The sequence below is a fragment of the Poecilia reticulata genome, linkage group LG1, assembly GCF_000633615.1.
Source record: "Poecilia reticulata strain Guanapo linkage group LG1, Guppy_female_1.0+MT, whole genome shotgun sequence".
NCBI lineage: Eukaryota > Metazoa > Chordata > Actinopteri > Cyprinodontiformes > Poeciliidae > Poecilia > Poecilia reticulata.
In genome coordinates this window covers 9266720-9292432 of record NC_024331.1, presented here as the reverse complement: position 1 = coordinate 9292432, position 25713 = coordinate 9266720, and the positions used below count along the sequence as shown (strand labels likewise).

Sequence of the window (25713 nt, the reverse complement as noted above, 5' to 3'; positions counted from 1 at the left end):
TTTTTACTTTATGCTACAATCTGGAGACACATTCGCTGCACTTAAGTTATCTGCATTCAACTCGTTGTGAGACCCGCCAGCAGCAGTTGACTGGACCTCTGTCGAATTAGGTCAGTCACTATAAAGAGGGTGAATATTGATGCAGTCACTTATTTTAAGTTGCATATTTTGTAGAAATCAGTTTTTCACTTTTTGTTAAAAAAAAAAAAAAGAACGGCACATTTTATTGGTCATGTAAAAGTATGAAAACTTTTTATATACACTGTTCAGACAAACATTTATTTGTAAAAAAAAATTGGAAAAACATTTTGTAAAACTTCTTTATGCTCTGCTTTGTGTGTCTCAGCCACATTAAATCCTAATAAAATAAATTGAACTTTGCAGTTGTTGACACAATGTCTTAAAGGGCTTTGAATGCTTCTACAAAAAGCCGATTGGCAAGAAAGACGTGCAGAAAACAAAGCTGAGACTTAGTTTTTTTTTGTTTGTTTTTTTTTTAAATCTATATTTGCAAATTTAAACAAACACGCAACACAAGCTGCTGGTTTGCTAATAAATCCTGCAAAAGGTCAAGAGCAGAACCCCCCCCCCCCAAAAAACACAGAGACAATCAAACCTGCTACTGTCMAAATGTGGAAACGTTTCTTTGGCAAGAAAAGACTCAGATACATTCATCGTTGAAAACAAAAGAAACGTCTGAGGTTTGCCTTAAACAAGACGATAAGAGACACTCAGAGAAACGTTGGTGTCAGGACCTCAGGCAGGCATAACAAGATACATCCAAAACAGAAAGCAGGAACAATTGAACATATTTTGTCAACTACAATTGTTTTTGTTTTTTATTGCTTCCATCATCTGCATTAAACCTAAAATTAAAAAAAAAATTATAAAAAAAAAAAAACCTAAATTTTTTGGTTTAAAAGGCCACAGATTGTGGACATGCAGGAGCTGACAAACATAAACACCCGAGGAGCTGCAGAGTCAGTCCATGCAAAATAAAATGTGATCCAATTATTTATTTTAACCCAAAATATACTCCTATATTAACAATAAGATAAGGTTGCAAACTAGAATTTGCAGCAGGCGAAGCTAAAAATGCCACATCAGGAGTTTTGCACAGGACATATTTACTGAAAAAGTGTTTTTCTTTTCATCTTAAAGGCAAAATGTATATTCTGTTTTACAGTTCATTACTGCCCAAACATGTTGTTCTTTCAACAAGTGGCTTTTTTTAAATCTGTGTACTCCCTTTACCGACTGATCAAATGCCAAATTTAGATGATTAATCCAATAATCGATTAATCCACTTGCATATATGCAACCTTGTTTTCTTTTTCAGATGCACAGAAAGTCTAAGTGAACGTTTGCATTAGTTTCAGAAAAGTTGATGTACAAAAAAAATTAAATAAAATAACTGGATCACACTTAAAGCAAGACATTTGTATCGACTGCAATAAATAAACCAAAAGGTGTTAGCAGACTCTTCAAGAGTTAACTCGACATCTAATCTCTCAGGAGAAAGATCCATTAGTGGAGCGAGAAATCTATAAGGAAACTGTTTTTTCCCTGGTGAACTAAGCCTCCATTAGCTCTGCCTCTCAGGCTGTTTTTGATCATGTTCCCTCCATACTTTCCTCTGTTCTCTGCATCACAGCTTTTTTCAGTCTCCCTTGTCTCCGTGCCTCGGAGCTCTACTTCTCCCTTTTCTTCTTCTTCTTCACAGCTCGTCCCGCGCGCTCACGTTCTCCAGCTCGGACTGCAGCACGTCCGAGTTCTGCGCCTCGAAGCTCAGCTCGCCCTGCTCCTGCGTCTTCCTCGACCTGGCCCGGTCCCAGTCCGTCTTGACGGTCTCGTTGTCCCACACCACGGATGTCTCTGTGTCGCTGATGTAGCCCGCATCCCCCGTGTAATGGGTCGGGTACACCAGCAGCGGCTCGGCGGAAAACGCCCGCAGGTCCCGCTCCTCGAAGGGAGCCATGTACTCCGAGCTGGCGGGGCAGAAAACGGGGGGTCGTGTAAAAGAAGAGCGCCGCGCGGAGGACGACAGAGAAAACGCGGGTTGGACTCACATGGGGTGCTTGTTGTACATGACCGGGAGGAACTCGTCGACGGGGAGCATCTTGCTCAGAGGCTCGGCCATGAGGAGCTTCTGGGCTCCCTGCAGAGACAGCATGTAGCCCAGCGTCCAGTAGGAGTAGTCGGCCTCCACCAGGTTGTGGACGTTCGGGACGGACTTCTCCGGGTGGTCCACCTGCATCCGCTTCCGTCCGATGTATCTGAGGCGCCATTTGTCAGATTACCAATTAAAACAGAGAAAAAAGTTGTTGTTTTTTGTTTGTTTCACCTTGTGAAACAATAGTTCATACAAAACTTTTAGATTTAGAAATAACCACCAAAACATAAAATACACAGAAACCTCATTTTTTCTCACTATTAGTTTTTTAATTGAAAAAAAAATAAACATTTTTGCCAACTTTGCATTAAAGTGCAAATAATGCAAATAAAACCGATTTAATAATGGCAATTTCAATTTAAAGTCTAAAGTTGGAATTTTTAATTAAATTTTAAAGCAACTTTGCATTAAATGTGTCATTTTTGCCGAAAGACACTTCATGAAACAGTTATAAACATTCATAAAGACTTCTTCATGTTCATTACAGATGTTATGTCATGTTTATGTCAGTCTTATGTACACCCCGTCAAATACAGTGTTACCGAAGGTTTTTTCCAGGTTAGCATAACGAGCTGATGTTAACGGCTCTTATGGAAACATTATGATTCAACGTTGAGCTACAGGGATTTTATTAACCTCTTTTACTATCCTGCTCAGACGACATACATTTTAAACTTCAGATAAATGCATAAAAGGAATGGTGCAAATGTAAAACCTTTTTTTTTCCTAACCTGATTCCCCCCCCCCCCCAAGTTAAGATTCATTTTAATAGTTTTTAGTTATTTTTTAAACCTTTTTATTCATCTTTTCCAAGGCCACCACAGTCTTATGTGTATGTTTTAAAATATCACATCCATATCATTACAGTCTAACAAAGAATATTGAAACTGATGGCTGTTAAAATATCAGATTAAACATTGTGAATGTATCTAAACTCCATTAACATGGAGAAGCAAAGCATTAGGTTTTCAATATGGAAGAAACTTCCAAAACACTGCAAAACCGCAGAAAAACTGAGTTCCTGTAAATCAAGGCTAAAACCCCCACCAGGCTTCGATTAATTACAACTGGGACATTAGTCCATATATTTGAGGCACAGTTGCTTTACGGTCTTGACGATGGCATTTGGCAAACATTAATGTTTATTGCTTGTTCCATAATTTGCCACTGCATCACATTTCTATGGTGTAAAGCCCTTTGAACTGCCTTTCTGTAAAAATGTGATAGTCAAATAAACACTGCAACTTTCTGGGGGGGTTTTCTGAGCCGATGCTCAGCATCTGTGCTCGCTAGCAAAACGCTAAAACAGAACATTTCCAAACCACCTGGATGTCTGGTGGAGAAATGTCATGTTTGACAGGAGGGATTATTTTGGGGGTAATCTGGGTTATGTCTATTTACTCACATAAGATCCCAGTCCAGTTTGTGTGTGGTCACTTCCTGCAGCAGTGCCTGGAGCCGGCGTTTGAAGAACACCTCGAAGCGGAGGTCGTCCTCCAGCACCAGGGTCGTCTGGAGGCCGCGGTCCACGATCTGAACGGGTTCACAGGGACACAAGGGTTTCAGCCGAGGCAGCAAGAGGCGACTTTCTGAACCATAAACCCATACTGCTGCAGTAACAAGCCCAATGGTTATTTAATAGGGCATTTAATGAAGCAAACAACTTTTTACGGTGCCTCTTTTTTTTTTATCTTGTAGCTGCGAAAAAGACAAAACAAAACAGCAAAAGTGATTCAAACTTGGATCCCGTTTTATTTCGTTCAATTAAACCGACTGTAACTTAAAACGTTTTTTTTTTCCCTCCTAGCGAAATAAACAATTTTCTTTTAAAAGTATTAGATTTGTGAAACCGCTGCTGCTTAAAAAGGTGCATCTCAACAAACATTACTACAGAATTTATAGATGCATTATGTACACAGTGATGTATTTCATGGTTTTATTTTTGTAAATTTTGAAAAGTGATTTATTTCAGCAAAAAAAATAAAAAAATAATCTGTTTTAATGCAGTTTTAGGACTTACACAAATGACCCGATAGCTGCCAGACTCTGCAGAGAGCATAAGCTACAAAATGTCACTGCCGAGTGTGTTGTGTGCAAGCAAACTTATGGAAAGTTAAGTGGAAGAAAAAAATGTGGGAGAAAAATCGATCCGTTGTGTTTAATCAAGTCTAAACCCCGACAAGGTCGTCTACCAGGAGCACTTTAGAGAATTTGGTGCTATATGCTAGCTTTATGGAGATGCCGTTTTCATTTTCCCAGCAGGCCTTGATGCAGTCTGGTCTAGTGACCATGCAGGTACTCTGCCTGGTTGGTCAGCAAACTTACCTGCCAAGTGGAAAATGGTGAAAAGAAAAAAACAGATCTGAATATAGAAACGAGCTAAAGGCGGCTAATAAAGCAACTTCAACATGGTGGCACATACAGTCAGTGTCTTTCTGTCACTACTACTCAATCATAAATAAAGGTAATAAAATAATATTCTCATATCTGATCCAAAGTCTTTCTCAATAGCAAACAAGAGCATAAAAAACACGAGCCTGAACTGCAAAGTTAATTTGTCTGAGAAAACCMGAGTTTCCAAACAACAAACCAATCCACTGATTAAACACAAACTGTTATCGGCCTTGTGCAGGGGGAACCGAATGCCTCTGGTGCGTTCAAGTGTCTCACCTCCTTCCAGATGTTGTAATGAGAGAGGAAACAACCCAGCTCGCCCTTGGTGAGAGGCCGACCGTGATAAGGGTCTTTGTATCCCGGCAGCATCTTAATCTCCATGGAATCTATATCAGACGTATTCAGAGCTCTGGCAGAAAGAGATGGGATTAAGTATAAACAGATGAGGGATTAAATCTATAAATTACACGACAGGAGAAAAATAAAAATAATAATAATTGACTTGCACAGAAACAACCAAACTTTATAAAATATGTTACACTGGAGTTTTCTTCTTCTTTAAATGATCTTAACGCAACTTTTGTTTATTCCCAAAACGGTGCTGCATTCGTCAGGTTTTTGTATTTTAGGGCGTCGGACGGCTGGACGGTTTCCAGGACGACTGATGAGGTCCCTCAGAGGTTAAGCTTGGACTCCGGGGACTCGCTTGGCGGACAGCTGACCCTCATTCTAGCGACGTTGGGCCCAATCAACTGAGTATAAGCCAGATCATAAAGTTCAGCCCACATGCTTATGGAGCAGGAAAAAGAGCGGAGCATTAACCGGCCGCTCATCTGGAAGAGCATAAAGCTGAACTAATTACACCCAACGACCTTTAGAGTTCAATCAATATGTCGTCTATAGCAAAGCTTATGTTCACTTTTCTACAGACTAAGTAGCTCCAAGGTGTTGGTGCCTGGAGATGTCTGCCGTTTCACGTCATTACAGTGATTATTAGGGGGCATTTTAGTTTCAGAATAAAGGTTTTCATAACATCCTCTGTTTATGGAGTAAAAATCTCCCAATACTTGTGACTCAAGCTTTCCTAACTTTTTTCTAAAACTCCTTTAGGTGTGTTTTAAAACATATAAAATCCAAACATTCACTATGAAAAAGGAGGATCGATGGAAAGAAGGAAGGAGGTAAGGACAGAGGTTACAGGACAAACGTCTACCATCTCAGCCACCATCAACCCTATATAGAAAGGAAGGAAGGAACCACAAGTAACATGACGGAAATGAGAGAAAGGAAGGAAGTAAAATATGAAACAGTAACAAAAGAACAACATTTAGCTGAACGGGGATTATTACAGTTGGAGTGGAAATGCAAGTATCATCCATGTTCTTGTTTGATTTCTTTGAATTTTTCACAATGTCACACAGGGAAGCAATGTGTTGAGGTGCTGCTTCAGGTCACCTGAACCTATCAGAAGTTCACAAAGCCATGACATCATCCCACAGACTTTCCCAAACTGTTTAAAGTCACTGTGACCTTCATGTATGTGAAAATCTTTAATTATCAAGCATCTAGCAAACAGAAATAATAGTAATCCTAACTGTTGTAAAACATGAATAATCCAGTCTGATGAAACACCAGACACAGTCAAAAAAAAAAAAAGAAAAAAAATTTAGATAAGAGTTTGTAAATATTTGAATCTTAGGCTTCGGCTGTATTTACACAGATGAAAGCATGTAAACCCACCTCCAGCAGAATAAACAGCGAGAACAGCTACTGTTCACCTGATTGTTTATGTCAGTTTCGGTGCTCTGCGGGAGGCGAGCGCACACGATCCAGAGGCGCTAAAAAAAAAAAGACGACAGGAAGGAGGAGAGGAAGACGACGAAGAAACATACTTGCCATCCACAGCGGCAACGACCTTACAGCTGATTTCCTGCTCGTACAAAGTTCTCAGCATTCGCTCGCGGCGGTCGACTCGACGAACCAGATTTATCATGAAGACCTGCGCACAAACGAATGCAGACGCTCACACACACAGACACATACGCTGGGCTAATGCGTATTCCTGACCGTAGGAGGTGGAGTGTGAGTATACCTCATCAAAGCCCATCTTGTTTGGATGCTTGGGAGGAAGAGACAGGAAGCTGGAGGGCTCCAGTGGAGGATTATTCACTGTTGAAGGAAAGGAGAAGAAAAAAAGAAGAGAATTTTACAAAAAACACAAAATGAAGAGCGTGAAATCATACGTTATACAAGTAAAAATAGAGGGGGAAAAAAAGTGAAATTAGAGCCGTAACTTTGTCAGTACAGGGAATTCAGTTGCACTCACCTAGTGAAATATAGATAATGGTGTAATAATGCAAGTTTAAATAATATAAAATATTTTTTAGGCTCTACAGCAATCAAAACCTTCCTGTAGTTGCTGAACAGCTTTTTGCCTCCTTCCTCTGGCATTTTGATGAGTTATTTTTGGCCATGAGCTCAAAGTCGACGTTCTTCATCTCCCTCCACACAAGGTAATTAAAGTCAAGACTCTGCCTGAGCTGCTCCAAAATGTTAATGTTATTTCCAAACAAGCAAAACAAGTCAGTGAAATTAAAAGATTACTGAAATCCACCAGTGACGTAAACAATTATGCGCATATCTGTTCTGCATGTAAACTTCTCACCAGAACCATAAACCCTCTACGGTAGTAAAGTTTTGCAAATAGCGCAGACTGAATATAGCACATGTATTTTTTTAAAATCACTAATAAATAGGGCTGTGCAATAAATAACACTCGGTTTTCACAGTCATACTGCACACGCGATCAATACTGCAAAAACTGCTTGAACTGCCATAAATATCAGACAATTAAATAAGCACCATGCAGTCAAGCGCTTTATATCAACAATATACATTTGGAGAAGCTTTCTGTGGCGTTGAGGTAAAGTCATTAAGAAAATACAACTAAGCCGTTTCTTTGAGAAAACAGCAGATGTAGCCAGAAGCAGCATGTCGAGACGGACACAATAAATCTAGTTTTTTCTTTTTTTCAACTCACTGAGATATGCAACGAACCGAAAGCGACGTTCACACACATCATCATGTTTTACTAATATTGTGCAGCCCTGCTAATGATCCTGATCTCCATTACAAGAACTTGTATCTAAAGAATCCTCACCTGGAACGTTCCTCTTCCTTTGTTCATTTTAAACTAGAAAGTGAAGCGCTTTGTTAAGTGGCCCAGGTGCAACATATTGGAATAATTCAGAAAGTGTACAGTAGATTGGAGCGGTAGAGGTTCAACTCCACCTGAATGTTCATAGATCTGTGATCTGGCTTCGGACCGATTTCTCAATGTGAAAGCCTCCAGGTTACTCGTTAGCTCCTTTCAGTCGGTTTGCATCTCAACACTGAAGACAGCGGGAGCTATAAATGAATAATCTAAGAGCTTTGAAATAAACCCTCTGCATATGTGCTGTACGTTTTGTGCCAGTTTTATGTGAATGCATGTTCCTGATGCCTGAAAAATGACTTAAAACACTTTTAGCATCCCAACAGACTTTTGATGGTTCCTCTTTGCACCATATCTTTAAATCTGAGACCTAAAACTCAAACTGATCCACTTCAACTGAACCGAGACCTTGGTTTGTAGACGGACCAGAGTTCACCTTTTTGGTCTGCATCAGAGTTCGATTATGCATTCACACCTCAAACACACCAGACTTTCTGGGCAAACAAACTAGAGTTTGATTAAAGTGGACTTAACAGGGCTGGTGTGAATGCAGCCTTAAATGAATATCTGCTGCAAGTCGCCTGCTTCCTGTAATTGGACCATCAGCAGGACTCTGCTAAGGCGGTAATTTAGCCATTTTGTTTAGTTGCATCGGAGAAGAAACGCATAGCAGCTGCAGGACTAGCGTCTCTCGTTTCTCCGTTGTATTCTCCATTTTTTCACACAAGTTTTCATTTATCAGATGAATCACTTGGTGTCGCTTTAAAGCTGCAGTACTTTTATAAAAATTTATTTTTACATATTTGTAAAAACTGTCACCATGTCATGAAAGATAATCTGTGGAATAAATGCAGCTCCTCTGCCTTCTCTCAGTGCCAATTAGAAACAACCAATCAGAGCCAGGAGAAGGGTCGTAGCGCTGTCTATCAACTTTGTGTACGTGCAGCTCATCTTATCCCCTCCAGCTTTGCACTTTGCTACAACTTCTTTCTGTTAGCAAAATCTGCCAGGAATGCTCACTTTTCCTGGAACAGTAAGTCGTTTCATTAGCCATTGAGCGGCGAGTACACAGACATAATTAACAGCACTAAGACATTCCTCCTGGCTGTGATTGGCTGTTTTTGACCGGGACTTGTGTGTGGCACAAAGATAAATGTGGGTCCCTGTCCAGCTTATTATTTTTAATTTTTCTCGCCTTGTTGCAAGGAAAGTTTCCTGAAGGGAATAAAAACAGAATAATCCTGATGAGGTGAAACAAAAATCTTGGATTACTAATTACTAAAAATTCAGAGAAACTCCGGTCAACTTAAAACAAAAATACTTCAGTTGCATTTAATTAAAATAATTTGGGTCCCACCAGTTAATTTGATACAAAAATTACAATTAGATGTTGAGTTTCTATGTTTCTCTACTACTGCAATCCAAAAATAAATTTATTTCAAGTCTTTTCTTTAATTCATCTTTCCCTGTGGTGCTAATCAGTGTCAGACAGTCGACATTTACCAAAAACAATTAAACAAAAAAATAAAAATTGGCACCAGTTTCACTGAGCTCTTTGACTCACCCATGATCTCAAGGTGAGTGTGCAGAAAGCTTTCCATCTCATCCTGCATGGAAGCATGGGAACGCATGGGCACCGGGAAATACCCGTAGGTGTCTCTGTTGCACACGTACATCTGCACGTCTGAGGAGGGGAGGGAGTGGAGAGAAGACAAACGATGCGACATGTGCGGGCGGATCAAAAACGGGACCAGGCAATCTCAGCTGCATTTTTCCTCCCCACCTGCCATGCGAGCAGAGTAAGCGAAGATAATGACGTCGTCCAGCGCCCAGCTGTACTCGGGGTGTGGCGGGTAGAAAGCCAGCTGACTAGATGCTTCTTTCCTCAGATCCACCAGGTAGGTGGAGTGGACCATCGGCACGGCGAAGCAGCCGCGGCGCTCCCGGCGGCGGATGGGCATGTAGGCCGGGGTGCGCTTGTAGTAACCCTGAGAAACAACATGGTTTGGATTCAGTGAAAGGAATCTGCTGACAACTGAAAACGTACAAAAGGGAAGTGGGCATGACCTTACAGTAATGATGCAAAAAAAAATTATTTATTAAAAATTTAAAATAAAATCTGCAGCTTCAGCTGGATAAGTTGTATGTAAATGTAAAGTTGGGAAAATAAGTATTTGATTTAAGTTTCTCAACTTGCACATAATAGAAAGATCTGTCATTTTCATTGTAGGTACATCTCAAGTACAGGAAACAATCCTGGAAATCACATTGTATGATTTTTTTATTTAATTAGCATTTTATTGAATGAAATAAGAATTTAATACAACAGAAAAAAATCCATTCAATTAAGAAATTCTGAATTTGTCCCAAATGAAAATTAAATGATGCTGTGACTCAAACAGCATCCTCAAAGAGGACAGAGATGCTGTGGCCAGGAGGGATCTCCAGTAGCAGTCAGTCTTGCAACGAATTTGAAAAAGCCTCTGACTGAAGACTGTTGCTGGCTAGAACTGACTCATGCTAAATAGCCAGGCAGGAGAGATGATGTTAAACAGCGACTTGTCCAGGATGACAGTTGTTGGCAAGCACTGCTAATCCACCTCATTTGCTTTTGCAGCTTCTTTTTAACGCCATCTGATTGTGTGGTTAGAAAGTCAGGTGGATGTTAGAGTCTGGAATATGATCCTCCCTCCTTCTCCACTCTTTGGTCTTGCTCTGCATCCATGAAGAGTCTCCTTTTCAGCCTCGTTGTTGCCATGGTTACGCATAGCAACTGTCCAAAACTAAAAAAAGTGAGAGCAGAAATCCTTGCAGCTGCACAGTTATCCGAAAACAGAGGGAATAATTGTCAAAAAAAAGCAATGCATCAAAAATGAATTTGGATTAAAAATACTTTATTAATTCCAGAAGGAAATTAAATGTTTAAATTAAATAAACGTCTAATGTAACATACCTACTCCAACATGCTCCCACTCCCAGTTCTAGACTTTAATATTTACATTAGAACAAAAATATTCTGACACAGAAATCTTGACCAGGTTTCCATAGCAGCAGGGATTTTAGCCCTTTTCCTCCACACAGCTCTTCATTGGTTGATTTTCAGCTCCATTCATAGATTTTCTATACTGGCTAGGCCCCTCCAGAACTTCAAGATGCTTCTTCTGGAGCCACTGCTCCGGGTCACCGTCATGCTGGACGACCGAGCCACGACCCATCTTCCCTCAGCCTCCTTCCACTGAGGGAAGGAGGCTGTCGCCCAAACTCTCACATTTAGGGCCCCGCAACCAGGCATCACGACTGGGATGCTATTCTTGGGACTGTGCTCATCCTTCTTCTTCCTCCTCCAAAAACGCAGAATGGAGTTTATGTCAAAATGTTCTAATTTGGTCTCATCTGACCTCCTGACCTTCTCCCACGTCTCCAATGGATCATCCAGATGGTCATTGGCAAACCTCAGATGGACCTGGCTGGACACGTGCACCCTGAAGGATTTAATCCATGACGGCATAGTGTGTTACTATGGAAACCTTTGAGACCATGGACCCAGCCCTCCACAGGTCATTGACCAGGTCCTCCCATGCAGTTCTGTCCTAATCCTCTACACTTTTCATGATCATTGATGCTCCACAAGGCCTGAATTTGCCTGGAGCACCAGACTGAGGGAGTCTGACCTTCATCCAAAGGTTTCCTCCATTTGCACCAGCACTTTTCACCAAACTGATTGACTTTTGTCCTGCAGCCTATGTTGTCCCTGGTGTCCTTAGACATCGCTTTGGTCTTGTCCATGTTGGACATTGGAGTCCAATTGAGTGAGTGTGTGGACAGATGTGTTTCATACAGGCACCAAATGGAGGACAGGAGGGGTTTACTGCAGGTTGGTAGGTGATCAAATACTTATTTCATGCAATAAAATGCAGATTAACTATTTACAAAAATTAGGGGTTCACTGATTGCGTTTCTCTGGCCGATCACTGAACTTTTAAAAAGCTTAACCTGCCGATTAAAATTTTGGCTAACACCATTTTTCTTGTCTGAGATGTTGCTCAATATAGCAAGAAAGTTGTGGAGTTGGCAACAGTGGGGTGACTATTGTGAATTGTAAAGACACAACTTGGTGGGTCGTTCTGTCAGTCAAACCTGGAGGACAGAGGTCGATTCTTAGACCTTTGCCAAGCTAGATAAGATCTGCTTCATGTGTAAAACTTGGCTGATCACCAATCTCCCAAAATTAAGGAAATCGGCACCGATAAATCAGCTGTCCGATAAATCGGTGCACTCCAAAAAAATGTATCTGATTTTCTGAATTTTTTTTTGGATTCTGTCTCTCACAGTTGAAGTGTACGTAGAGTGAAAATTACAGATCATAAGAGGAAAGCATGAGAAATCTGCAGTGTCTCCAATACTTATTTTCCCAACTGTGTAAAAAATAAAAAACTTACACCGTAGGTAAAATGAGTTTGAGAAATCTAAATTATGCAAAAGTGTTTGCATATTCAAGAAAACACACGTCACAGAGCTTTTGCTTAAGTAACTTATTTTAATGAGCAGAACCAGCTGGAGTTTTTATTAAAGCTAGCGTGGACAAACCCTGAAGATACTCCATAATGGAACATAATGAGGATGTGGGCTATCTGCACACCCGCCGAACAATTTTCTAATATCATTAAGCTTCCTTTGAGCTGAACGGAGCAAAAAATTTCAGTACACCTGAGAAATAAATCAGCTATCTTAATTACACATTAATTTAGCATGACGTGGAACCAATCCTTAAAGAAACAATGATTCATTTTGTGTTTTTTCTTCCTCTTCCACAAAAATATTTTTTCTTATGAATGCATGTAAAACAATCCTCAATAATGTTTTCTTTTTTGCTATTAAAATAATGAGGACATTACTTCTCTTTCATATGTCATGCACTACAGTGTTTCCCATTTTTCACTAATGCCTCAAACTAAAAGCCATGCTTGATGAAAAAAATCATCATAAATAAGTTTCTATCTGGAGAACCATTTAATTACTTATAAACACCATTTTCAAAGTTTTTTTGAAGGATTTATTGAACCCAGTTCCAGTTCTTCCTTGAAAGCTTTTATCCTGCAACTTTTAGGCATCAAATTCACAGTCAGAGTCTCCATTGCTGAGAGTCCAGTGTCGTTTCCTTTTCTTCATAAACTGACAGAGGCGTCAAACACGGCGACAACGTGACGTCAAATTTCTATTAACTTATTTTTGAATTTTTACAACAACTTCAGGTATTTGTGCTTTCAAATTCCATTACGTCTCTGGAAACTACAGAACCGTCTGCCCCCGTTTAAGAGTTGGACTAAAGTCTCCTGTTCAATAAATCATAAACACCAACATGCCCACGAGAAGCAAACCCAAATTTCTTACCAGAACCATATATATTCAATCATATTCCCACTTTAAAATGTATTTAAAAGGGTTTAGATTTATAATTAAAATCACTTTTTTTTATTTATTTGACCTTTCTAAAGATGATTCTGGAAACAATCTGGACAAACACGCAGCTGAGTTTGACTCAGCAGTTTGACCCAGGAACAATGCTCCACAAAACCCACAAATTGGAACATCTGCGATGGGTTTGGTCTCCGTCTCATTTGCTGCTCTGTTCTCTTTCTCCTCCTCTGAAGGTTTTCAGGCACATAAAACAGAAACATAAATCTCATCTGCCATCTGGGGAGTCTTTGAGGCTCTCGGATACATAATCTTTACAGTATGTTGGCTCTCTGTGTGCAGCGGTTCAAGAACGACGACGTGATGGGTGAGAGTGTCACATTGCAGAGAAAAATATCTCAGTGTAACATTTGAGCAGCAGCTGAACAGGAACTCTAAGAACATTTATTCTTCTTCAACTTCTATTACATAAACAACAATATTTACACCAAGGAATCTTCTATATGCAACGAATATTTACTGAAACAGATGCGAGGGACCTCGAGCGGACTAAAAAAAAAACCTCAGATTACCTGCGAAGTCATCCCACACCAGAAGTTGGAGTAAGCAGCTCTAGACTCCAGCATGGGGGCGACGATGGTCTTGTTTTCCCTCATCAGCTTCCACAACACGTCTCTGTCGGTGAGCAGGTTGTCACAGTCGGACATCTACAGAGCAAAGAGAGCGGCTAAATATTTACATACAATTACTCATCAACGTGTACGCGCCTGCAGAGAAAGCCTCCCCTCCCCTCTCCGTCTCCCCGGCGGATGACTCATCGGCAACGTGGTTTGATCACAGAGAGGGAGGCGAGCGCAGACGCTGCATGGATCTGCTCATCGTAATGGGTTAAAACAAGCCTTATGGGGTGTTGTTGTAGGGATATGCTATTAGTTTATGTTCTGCCATATTTTCCCTTAGTCTGTCAGAGAGCATTAACAGTCAGCAACTGCGGGGCAGCTGGGAGTCAAACAGCTGCTCAGGGGCATTTTATCCTCTTTTTTTTTTTTTTTTTAAAGAGGGAAGCACAAACATTTGCTCCATTTTATCAACCGCTATGCTTGTGCTCTGACTAAGACTGGCTTGATAGGGAATACAAAAACATTTAACTTCAAAAGAAAACCTCTACAACAATGAATGAATGAATGACTGAATGCTGAAAATGTTTGAAGCACTTGGGCTATTTTGTGTACCTGTACTTTTGCGATATGAAAAGGAGAGTTACTCCTGCTGATAGTTGCAGAAGAGCTGAGTCTAGTCACATTTTTAAAGTTTGCGTTGAGAACCGCGAGTGGAACAAGTGGTGTGTCTTTTGTACTCGACTCGAACGTTGGTGCAGTATTCTCTGAAGACGAGCCGTCAGAGAGGGTTCATAGGAACACGCTTGCTCTGCAAGACTAGGTTCACCTTCCAAACTGTCCAGTTTGAGTGAAACTGGATAGGTCAATGGGTCAACTATAAACTTAGCTTGAGCTGAAAATAAAATAGGGACAAAATTATCTCATGACATGATTTGCCATTATTTAGATAGGCTGAGAAAATGTATGCCATTAACTGTAAACATGTAAAGTCCTACATGCCGTGCTCTTCTGGGATGGGCATCTAAAGTCTCGTTGGCCTTTAGATAAGGACAGGAGGAATGCTGCTTGTAATTTTTTTCTCCTCAATTTGACGAAAATTTCATGAAATCAATTTCATGAAAATCTATTAAATCAATCTCAAAATTGGAGTTTCTTAGAAATTGTGCTTGTTTTTAAATCACTGCTTCTCATATTTTTTTTTATTAATCTACAATGGCCCCAACACTCAATCTTATATTCATCCCGGAAATTGCTTTAGCGTTTTAAAAGTGGATTTAGAGGCTGAGTTCACAAGTATTGCACTACAAGTGGTACCTGCTTAATCTATCTATGATACTAATGTCTAATAGCTTGTCCATGAAACAGAAAAAATCCAAACTCTCCCTTTCAATCAATCCAGGTTTTCCAAAGTAATGCAGATTACTTTGATAGTTAGCAGAAGTTTGAGTGTCATGACTTGGCGCCAACGTACCAGGAGGTAGTCGGCCCAGATCTCGCGGGCAGTGTCCAGCGCTGCCTGCCGAAGTTTCATCACGTGTTCATATCGGAGATTATTCCAGTGTTTTGGCCCCACTTCATCCTCAAAGGCACTGGGACATAAAAAGATGGGCCCATTTAAAGAAGAAAAACTAATAATAATAAAAATAAAAAAAACACTCAATGTACGTTACCTGTTTTCGTCATCAGGTCGCCACTCCACATAATGGTAGTAATTCTGCACCACGATAAGCCAGTCTCTCAGGATAGCTGTGGTGTTGTCAATGTTGTGATCTGTCGCCACCCTGTGGAGCAACAACAAGAGGAACTAGAACATTTCTGAGGAAATTTAACCAGGGCCTGCCCGTCGGTTGGTACCCAACATTCTGATGCTAAATATTAGCATCAATGCTACGTTTAGCTAAAGTAATATTAATAGCATGTGGAGAATCACAAGCATGTTGGCTAGCATGGATTTACTCCATTCAGTATGTTAAAACTAGTGTATAAGCTAAAATTAGCCAAAATGCTAATGTTAGCCTAAATGCTGCCTGTGGCATGGGGGGCATCACTAGCATGTTGTCTTACATTGACTTCCTCCATTCAGTGTGCTAACCATGGCTAATAAATTTATAGCCAAGAAGCTTATTTTAGGGAAAAAGCCAATGCTAATGCACTAGTGCAGTGGACTGCTAATGTTTGCGCTAATGTTAATGCACAAACATTGTTTCAGGCGACAAATTGTTCTTAGAGATTAATGGAGTTTACAGTGCATAAAGTTTAAATTTTGGAAATTTTTTGTTTTTAAGAATTTAAAAGGGAGAAAAGTAAAATTTGGAAAACTCATTAGGAAAAAAAGTTAACAGCCTCAGTTGTAATCAGTACATTAGAAAAGTACCAATAAACTAAATTCCACTGTTATCAAAATGAGGCCAAACAACATAAAACACTGGATTATTGTAATTTGGGAGATTATAGTAGAGTTATGATTACTGATGGGGAATCTGGAAAAACTAGATGAAATCCGGCGTAACGGCAGCCAGTCGCTAACATGAAGTTTACTGGTTTCCAACTATGAGCAGCTGGTGAGTCACGGTGAAAATTGTTCACATATTCTCATTCCTCTATATCACATTAAGCCTTCTTTAAAACAGCCACGAAAACATAAAACACACACCATAAGTGACACGATCGTTGCAGAGTAGTGAATTTTCACAGTTTTTATTCATCCTTTGCATCTTCTGCGAGTGAAACAAAAGCAGCTATGTAAACACAGATGCTGCTCAGCTCTTTCTTCGCCTTCTTAAAGCCAGTTTTGGAAAAAATAAATAAAATTCAGCCACCGACCTTTATAAAAACACTTTTACACACAAACATGCAGTGATTGTGGGGTACAAATATTAATACTCTAAGTCTTTCCTTGTGCTTAAAACTTAAACTGAAGCTATTTTACGCCAAACTAACATGAAGAAATTGTTTTGTAACCAGATATTTCTGGGCAGCTGATTGTTTTCTGTCTCTTCTGTTGAAATTTCAGACTTACTGTGCTTTCCCACGAATGAAAGCAGCTGTTTTAGGAATCACAACGCAAAATACAGTGTGTATAAATTACGACATGAACTGCATGTGTGCATTTTTAAAAACTCGCAAAATAAATAAATCAGTAAAAACTAGGCGATAAGTACTTAGAAATTTAATGTAACGATATTTCAAAAGCATTCACATTTGAAACAGGATTCTTTATACAAGTGTGATTGAAACTGCACATATTAACTGCATTTCATCAAATTTTCAAACATAGTGATATTTATTGATTCTCTTACGGAGCCAAACGTGGAGAAAATAGTAAAATTAACATTTCTGATAACACAGTCAGGGGGTTTATGTAACGTTAATTTATAGAGAAAACGATAAATTGAAATTCCTACAGGAAATTTTTCACGATAAATGATACAATAAATGCCCTCCACTAGCAAGAATTATTTCACAAACAAATTACTTCATTTTGTCCTGCTGAAGTGAATTTAGAAATAATTGTCAAGCGGGAAATGCCACAACACTAGTTTATAAAACTATGATACTTATAATAACCAACATGTATAATTACTTTACCATAAGTTTCTGTTTTCAAATAAGATAACTAGGCGCCCCATTGTAAGTTTGGGATCTTATTCCTTATTACGTTCTCGTTATAAAGAAACCTGTTTTGTATCTGGAGGTTAAACGATCTGTAGGACAAATGCAGCTCCTTCTTTTTACAGTGCCAGCTGTGTCTCTAACACGGTTCGACAGAATATTTTTAACATCTTCTCTTTGTGACTTCAAAGAAAAGGTGAAGGAAACTGTGTTCAACGTGTGTGAGGTACGCATCTTGAAACTCCTTAGAAATGCTATCAATCAGCATGAAAGCTGCCAATTTACTTCAGTTTCTTTAAAATGCAAACAAAATGTTTTAATAATTACCTAGGAGAGCCGAGATAGTTAAATTCGGTCAAAGTCTTGTTTATTAGAGCGTAGCCACCCTTAAAAAAAAGGGGTTTGGGGAATTTGGCTGAAAAAGCGAGGCAGTCGTCTACTGTCTGTGTTATGATAACAAATCCCAATGCGTGTTGGAGGGACGGGCAGCAGCAGCGAGAGCCGGCGAGTGAAAGAATGTGTAAAAATGACAGAAATGGATTTCCTCCCAAGCCTGTCACGTAGTGAGTGACAGTCAGCGTGCTGCCGCTGTTCGTTTCCCATGCGTCTGTGGCAAGTTAACACAGCGGTGTCATCTCCACGCCTACGTGTGACCGACTCCGCAATCCGTCTTCTTCGCTGCATCCGTCTAGCTCTCAGCGTGCTGGCAGGAGCGTCTGACTGCTGAGAGGTTTTCAATGTCCACAGGCAGCGATTTAAAAACAAACACACACAAAAAAAAAACAACAAAAAAAAATAACTGAGTGTCTTTTGAAGAGTAAATATTTGGGATTGGAGAACTATGCCCAAAGGATATGAAAGCTGAAACAAGAGAGAGAGGATTGAAACTGATTTATGAAACTGGCATCAGTCATTGTGCGCGTCACAGCAAAGCCCTCTGGGAGTTTGCATGCTGGTCGGACTCTGCTGCCAAGCGTTCCTTCTCACCTTGTCACACTGATGTCTGTAGGTAGCTTTCTTTCTTGCTTTCTTTTTTTTGTCTTCCTCCATCAAAAGGAAATAAAAAAAAAGTTTCTTGCAGAAGTATTGACACACCTTAAACTTTTTAACGTTTGCTGATGTCACAATCACAAAACCTTCACGAGGAGTGTGTGATCACAAAGTGGAATACGTGCCACAAAAGTTAAGACCATCAATAATTTGTTTTAAAGAACTTAAGATATTTGAAGGTCAATTTTTTTTAGGGTCGTTGTCGTTTAGTTTGGTTTTAATTTCAGTCTAGTCCGACTAGAGCGCCTTCTTCCGCACTTTAACTTGACAGAACAGCTATGTTTATATGTTGCGAATACAGTTTAACTCTGAAGTCACTTCTCGAGGAAACTGATTTTATTCAGGGGCATCAGAGTAAAGAAGGCTAAATACAAATGTCTGGCAGACTTTTTAGATTTTTTTGTGTTAGAAAAAAAAAACTAAAGCACATATTTTTCTGCATTCTGCTTCTCTGTTCCTGTTTCTTGCAGCACAAGCATAACAAAATGTCTGTGTGTGTCATGAAGTTAACCACATGAAAGGTCACGACCCCCTGACATAAACTGTGAAAGAAGAGCTCAACATAAACATTGTCGTTTGTCACAAAAAGATTTACAGATAATTGGGAAATCAAGCTCCAACTTAACACCTATTTGTGTCGTTTAAATATTTTTTAAAAATCCTTAGAAGTAAAATTCAAAGTCAGAACACAACTTCCTCTCAGAGCTTTTCTTTTTTTTTTTTTGCGCTCATGGTTTCCTTGTTAATCCCGCTGGACCATGAAATAGAAACAGATTCAACCTGTCAGGTATGAATGCTAATGAAAAGATTAAAACATTACACAGTTCTTTTTTAATGGAAGACGAATAAATAAATAAATAAAAGAAAGCAGAAAAAGGGAAGTGAGAGAGCCTGAATCAAGAGTAATCTGTGCAGGATGACAGAACGCCCCGGAGCGAAGCTTTTCCTTCCTGCAAATACTTGTTGGACAAGCTTCATGGTCAATTAGGTTGGAAGAGTTTGAAACTCAGGTGCTTTTTTTTTTTATAAGTTCTGATTCTAGTTCAGACAAGAGGACGGGTGTGTGGAAGGGGGATGGAGGGGGCCTGGGTATGAGGAGAGAAGGGGAAAAAACGAAGGGGGGATGAGGGGATGATCTACTGTGACTGAATGGAACTTTTCACGGGCACGTCTCTGCAGGCGGAGGCCGCCTCATGGGTCCCGTTCTCCGGGCAAACCGGTCCACGCCCAGCGGAGAGGAAAACTCCGCTGAACGTATCAAATATAATCATTCATTATATGATTTGTGCGGATAAAGTGCACGTGCTTTCTCCACAAGTAACCGACTGTCCCAACATTAAAGTTGTCAGCGTTCATTGACAGCGTCTCTTAGCTACTCCCCGTTACATAAATTAAACTAAAACACATATTAATGTTTAATAGCGTCAGTGAAACTCACCACAGCGCTAAGCGGTCCTTCGGGTAGTTCAGCCGCTCGACGGCTCCGAGGAACAGCGGCAGAGAGTGGGCCGAGTTGCGGCAGACCAGCGCGATGACGACCCTGGGAGCCAGGAGCGGCGACTCGGGGCTCCAGCGCTCCTCCGGGAAATAACCCCAGCCCGAGCCCGGCAACAGAACGAACAGCAGGGCAAGCAGCAGCGAGGTAACCCGGAGCATGGCAGGGAGGGGAGAGAGAGGAAAAAAGACGTAGCTGACGCGGCAGAAAGTGGTAGCCAGAGAGGGGGAGACGGGGGATGCAGAAGCAGAGGAAGCTGCTGTCTATGCCGACATGGCGGAGGGTCTGGATTTAAAGGGGAAGGACAGGGCCGCGTCAAGGAGAACTCACTGTCACTTTAATGCCATTGTAATATATTATATAATCCACCGTGTGCACGGGTTATAGTGAAAAACATTAATGATAATGATTTAGCATTCAAATTCAGAAACTCTTACGACGGAATCCCCCTTACTTAAATAAATAACAACAACAACAACAAAAAAATTAACTTATGATTTCCATCTCGAGCGCTTCAGTTCTTCTTTCCCTTTAAGAACAAACCCAGCACCAAAACTCAGGAAGCAGACGGATCTGAAAATCAGAATGTTCTGTTCTGGGGAATGCTTTGAAAACCTTTGGGGGGAACGTTCTTTTTTTCCCCTATTTTACCCAAAAGTATAACCTTTGAAGATATAAAAATGCTGCGAATGCCAATTCAAGCTTTAATAAGTTGCAAAAGGTTTATTTTTAGTGGAGGGGAAAAGAGAGACATCCCTCAAAATATGATAAAACAACATACTTCAAGTAAAGAATAATACTCTTTTCATCTTTATATTTCATTTTAAAAAGATAGGTAATTTTCCTCCTCCCAATAATCTATGGGAAAATCTTAATTTGCATTACAGCAATAAAAAAAAGTCTTATTAAAAAAAAAAAACATTATTTTTGACATACGAGAGTTTAAGAGAGACCATGATGCTTGCAGCTGTGATTTGCATTGTGTTATATTTTTTACTGCTTCCTGTTCTGCAGTTCCTCTCTGGCTCTGACCAACTCCGCTCCACGAAGCAGCACATGTTTCCCTGAGTTGTCCGATGTGTCCTCCCTGTCAGACGGAGAGCTGCAGAGTCTGACGAGGAGCCTTCACACTTGTAGCCTGGTGTGTGTTGGCACACTCTGTGGGGCAGCTCTTCATGGTACACCAGTTCAGTAATAAGATCAGAGCTGGAGCCAGTTGGTGCAGGCTGGAGAGGGATAAAGGTCTGTGGCAGGCAGTGTCTCGTCTCTACAGCACAAAATAAAACAAACAACAAAAAAAACACAGTGTGGAAGCCAAAAAGACCGGATAGTTACCAAATCATTTAAGAGTTTGTTCATCTTTTTGCAAACCTTACCAGCATTGATATGAGAGGACAGGTTTTCTCTCAGGACGGAGTTAAACGGAAAGGCAAGATTTGACAAGTGGTATTAAATTTAAAAAATCACACACAGACACGGAAAGCTCAAGAGCCAACTGGCTTATAATGGAGCATACATTTCAAAAACACAAATCTTACCAAGTATATTTGTCTCCGTTTCTAGTGCCATTATCGTAGGACGTTTGAAATAACACAAAATTAACTGACAAGTAATATTTCGGTGTAGGAGCTTGTTTTAAGTTAATAATTATTGAATATTGATATAAAGTACTCGTTCCACTGGCAGATTTCTTCAATTCTATTCCCATTTTAAAAATAAAAAACATCTGTCAGTGGAACTAGTACTTTTTCACCAATACTGAGGAATTATTGACTTGAAACAAGTTCCTATATCTTGTGGAAAATGTATCTGTCAGTTAGTTTTGTCTTATTTCAAGCGTACTAAGACATTTCTACTAGAAATGAGGCAAAAACACTTGGTAAGATCTTCTATTTTTTTGTAAAACAGAAATGTTTTTTAACATTTAGATTTAACAAACAATTCCCAAAAACAGTGAGAATACTTTAAATCTACTGTAAATTTGTAATTTCCTTTACACCACTCAGGTTGAAAACCATAAATGCAGGCACAAATACCTCCAACCGGACACCCTTTTCCATCGTAATCTTTACAGATTAGGATGTAATCTGTAGAGATTATCAATGAGCTTTTTGTATAATTGTAGATGGATACCGGACCTGTCTACAGGCAGATTTGGTGAACTTCGCCTTGGTTTCCTCCAGATCTTTTACACACAGTTTACAAACTTCAGTAGGTTTGATGTCGGAAGCCATTCCTGAAGATTAATGCTAGCCTGACTTCAAAGTCTGTTCTTAATAACGGTTTCAATCTTCCTCCGGCTGGAAAGCCAGGCGTTTCATCCGTCTGACTCAGACTATGTTCCTTTGGATGAAAGAAAGTTGGATTGAAAAGTCACCATGCAGCTTTCTTCCTGTGTTTAACCAGATCCAGGACCAGAGCCAGCAGGTAGCTGGTTCTGTCTAAAGACCCAATTTGGTAGAAAGAGGGAGAAAAAAAAAAAAACGTCCGCTCAAGTACGACATGACCTGGAGGACGCTGAAACACCAGCGTCAGTTTCCAGAGTAAGGTGAAACGAAGAAAGAAGTCTCTGCTTCAAACTGTAAACTTTCAAGCGTTGCTGAAATGAGTTATGATCAGACAAGGCAAAAATTGAAAAACGTTTTGAAGAGTCAAAGGAAGATGTTCAACCAAAAAAAGTTGCATGACAATTGACAAATGAGATATAATATAAAATGTTTGGGAGCAGGGATGAGGGAACCGCCGCAGACCGGAGCTTTGATGTCGTGTTGGCAGTATGTTTGCCCAGCAGGTCTGTTCTTCACAAGAGCCGGTAGCCAGACAGACACTCTGGGTTACTGTAAGGATGCTGTCTGAAGACAAGAAACTCTGCAGGTAGGACAGTCCCAACAAGCCAGAAACACACACACAAAATCACCCTAGGCGGTTAAAATAATAAATCTGTGCACATTTATCCGTTTTGAAGGCGCTCACCTGTAATGTGCTGGCGCATGTAACACACTAACGCACAATGCTCGGGTACGGAGGAGCAGATGTGGGGGTCAGGAAGGACGAACTCCATCTTACAGCTCCATCCACCTTTAAACACCTGGTGTGCTCAAAGATGAGACGTTGAAGACACTGGAAGAAGCTTCAGTGGAAGAACCAAATGCAGATCCAGTCTTTACCTCTCTGGCGTTACGGCTTCCCCACTGCTAAACCACTGCTGACCTGCAGGTGGCAATATGACCAGATCCCATCCATACCCTGAGGCAGAGCCCCCTCCATAATAATCCCGTCAGCCGGGACGTCCTGAACCAGTGCCATGGTTGAGTTTTATGAGCCATGTTTCTGATTTAAGATACTCGGGAAGGACGTGACTCACAGCTTGCTGAGTGAGAGGGCGAGGCTCAGAGGACTCTGTGCGTTTCCTCCTCAAATGTTTCAGCAGATGAGAGCGGTAACGATGCTTACAGAGAGGAGTCAGATTACCCAGGATGTCTGTAACACGCTCGGTTGAAAACCAGTGGGGGCAAAAATTCAGAATACAAAGAAACTGATTTGTTCAATTGGAAAGCGTGAAGTCAACGGAGACGAAAGTTGAAGTTTCCGAGATGAAAGTTTAGAACTTCTCTAAATCATCTGCTTTGGTTTTGAATCTGTTACCACATAGTTTTCCTTCCCTCATTGGCAAGTGGACAGTGAAAAGCAGAATAATGAAGCATGAATTTTTCCTGCATGATTTTACAAAATACAAAACCTCTTGAAAAGCAAACTGAAGACAGACCAGCGTGTTCTGCTTTATTTCAGTCTGAGTAGATGGGATGAAATGTGCTCTATAAGTAAAATTAAAATAACTAGCTGACTTCAAAGGCATGACAGGACTCAGTGTTCCCCCACAAGGTCTGAGGTTTCACACATTTTACTTGAAATATCTTTAAAGTCAAATAAAAAAACATACATATTTCATCTACTCGCAATCAGTTAGATAGCGTACTATTATTTTGATACATTTTCAAGGGTGGCTTTATGGTCACTCACGTTAATTGTAAAGTGTCTTAAAATATGCTTCGCAACTAAATAAAATCTGTTATGATAACAAAACATTTGTAGAAAATAAAAAGATGAACAATGCCATTTTTGCCCCAATCATTTACTGCATTTCACCTTAAACTGGACAACGGTTGATGCATCCGAGCAAAGAAATATGAGGCACACGAAACTGATCTGCCTCATGAGTTCAGGATCTGAGCAGCTCAGAGTGTTAAAGGCCAACGAAACTGGATCCATACAGAGGAGTTACATGTCAAACAGCAGAACTTTATGACCAGCCGACCTCCGTGAAAAGTCATGGACGCACTTTGAATCATAACAGTGAGAAYTGCAGGCAAACTTTTTCCATTTTCTCTTTGCTTAGGGAATAATTACACATCGAAATCTGTAGCGTGTGGTTTGTACACTAAAGTTAAACTAACTTTACAACCTGGTGGAGAATAGATAACTCATATTCAGACCTGTTTAATTTTTTTTTACTGACACAGACGCAGTTGGCGGGAAAAGGGACGAGCTAAGTCCTAATTAGGAATGTGAACATCTATAAATCACAGCGTTAAAGAAGACAGATCCTCGCTGCTGGGCGATGCACGGCTTCATCTGGTAGAGACGCGTCAGATGAGAAGACTGAAAGCAGATATTCTGTTATTCAGCCTCACTTCTTCTGAACAGATGCGTGCCAGCCGACCACCGTGCAATCCTGACACCAGGACGCTTGRGTGCGCCTCCCATTTGCCATTCTCCAGTTCCCAGCTTCCCCCTCGTTCGCTTCATTCTGACAAACTAAACTGTCTTCATATCTGTCAGAACAGCCATGAGTGACCAGGCCGCCTCTTCTTCTTCTTCTCTGCCCCTGCCCGGATCAGAGGCTGTTTTTCCCTCACCGTTTGCGTCTGCAGAATGTTGCGAGGAACAYGAGGAGTACCTGTCCTTGTTCTGTCTGGATGACTTGGAGCCCTTGTGTAAACACTGTGCAGCTGACAGCCACGCACGCCACAGGGTTTACCTTTCAGCGGAGGCCGCGACTGACTGCAAGGTAGGAATCTGGAATTTGGTGCTGCTTGTACATTTTACCTTGACCTTTGACACTTTAAGCTGTGTGCTTACTAGAAAGCGTTGTAAATAAATCTTTTAGGAATAGAAACAAGGTGTTGACATGGAGTTGGAAGTTTAAATAGGAAGAGACATTTAAAATTCAGGCTTTACACCCTAATCAGGATGATACTAGCCTGGTAAAAACCAGATCCTTGTTCTAGGCTTTGCTTCGTACAGCTGGTCTGTTGAGAAATGATTTCTTTCTGGAAGTGTGGACTGGGTAGAGGTGTTAAATTTTACCCAATCTCTAACGTTTGTCCATGACATATGATGCCATAAAGCTTACYGGATCTTGCCTGCGCTGTAAACAACCATCCTCCAATGCAAAGAGAGAAGCGCCGAGCCGAACGGAGACGGCTGCTAATGCCAWCTAAATGTTTGAAAGTGTGGCCAACACGGTCTGAGAAGCTTTGTTCACTTTCTCTGCTGTCATTGCTAAAACTACAGGCAAGCTACAATTGTAAAACAGCCTAGAAAATTGACATTATCRCTCACGACCTSTCCCTCTGTTCGCTGATTGGCCCAGTTAAAATTCTGCTGGAGAAATCCACTTCAATGGGAGAAAGTCCAGACGGAGCAGTGAAGTGAAATTAGAATCGAGCTGAACTGCGTA

General features: G+C 40.5%; 2 protein-coding genes across 4 annotated transcripts in view; one reads left to right on the top strand and one right to left on the bottom strand.

Moving 5' to 3' along the window:
* Positions 1-484: 484 nt before the first annotated feature.
* Positions 485-25713, bottom strand: part of LOC103463461 (procollagen galactosyltransferase 1-like) — a 27127-nt gene continuing 1898 nt past the window's right edge. Inside the window, exons 2-13 of one of the 2 annotated variants that reach the window (XM_008406857.2) lie at positions 19917-21240; positions 15487-15597; positions 15288-15405; positions 13769-13903; positions 9565-9769; positions 9346-9465; positions 6660-6736; positions 6460-6566; positions 4844-4976; positions 3579-3706; positions 2070-2276; positions 485-1988 (exon numbers count right to left, since the gene is read on the bottom strand). In XM_008406857.2, the coding sequence (XP_008405079.1) occupies positions 1718-1988; positions 2070-2276; positions 3579-3706; positions 4844-4976; positions 6460-6566; positions 6660-6736; positions 9346-9465; positions 9565-9769; positions 13769-13903; positions 15288-15405; positions 15487-15597; positions 19917-20134 (1830 nt within the window). In that variant the 5' untranslated portion in view covers positions 20135-21240 and the 3' untranslated portion in view covers positions 485-1717. Of the gene's footprint in view, positions 1989-2069; positions 2277-3578; positions 3707-4843; positions 4977-6459; positions 6567-6659; positions 6737-9345; positions 9466-9564; positions 9770-13768; positions 13904-15287; positions 15406-15486; positions 15598-19916; positions 21565-25713 lie in introns of those variants that run through there. The other variant, XM_017304555.1, reaches the window with a different exon arrangement.
* LOC103463331 (zinc-binding protein A33-like) overlaps positions 22057-25713 on the top strand; it is a 12400-nt gene continuing 8743 nt past the window's right edge. The window contains exon 1 of one of the 2 annotated variants that reach the window (XM_008406655.2): positions 22057-25041. In XM_008406655.2, coding sequence (XP_008404877.1) covers positions 24820-25041 — 222 coding nt within the window. In that variant the 5' untranslated portion in view covers positions 22057-24819. The remainder of the gene's footprint in view (positions 25042-25713) is intronic. The other variant, XM_008406733.2, reaches the window with a different exon arrangement.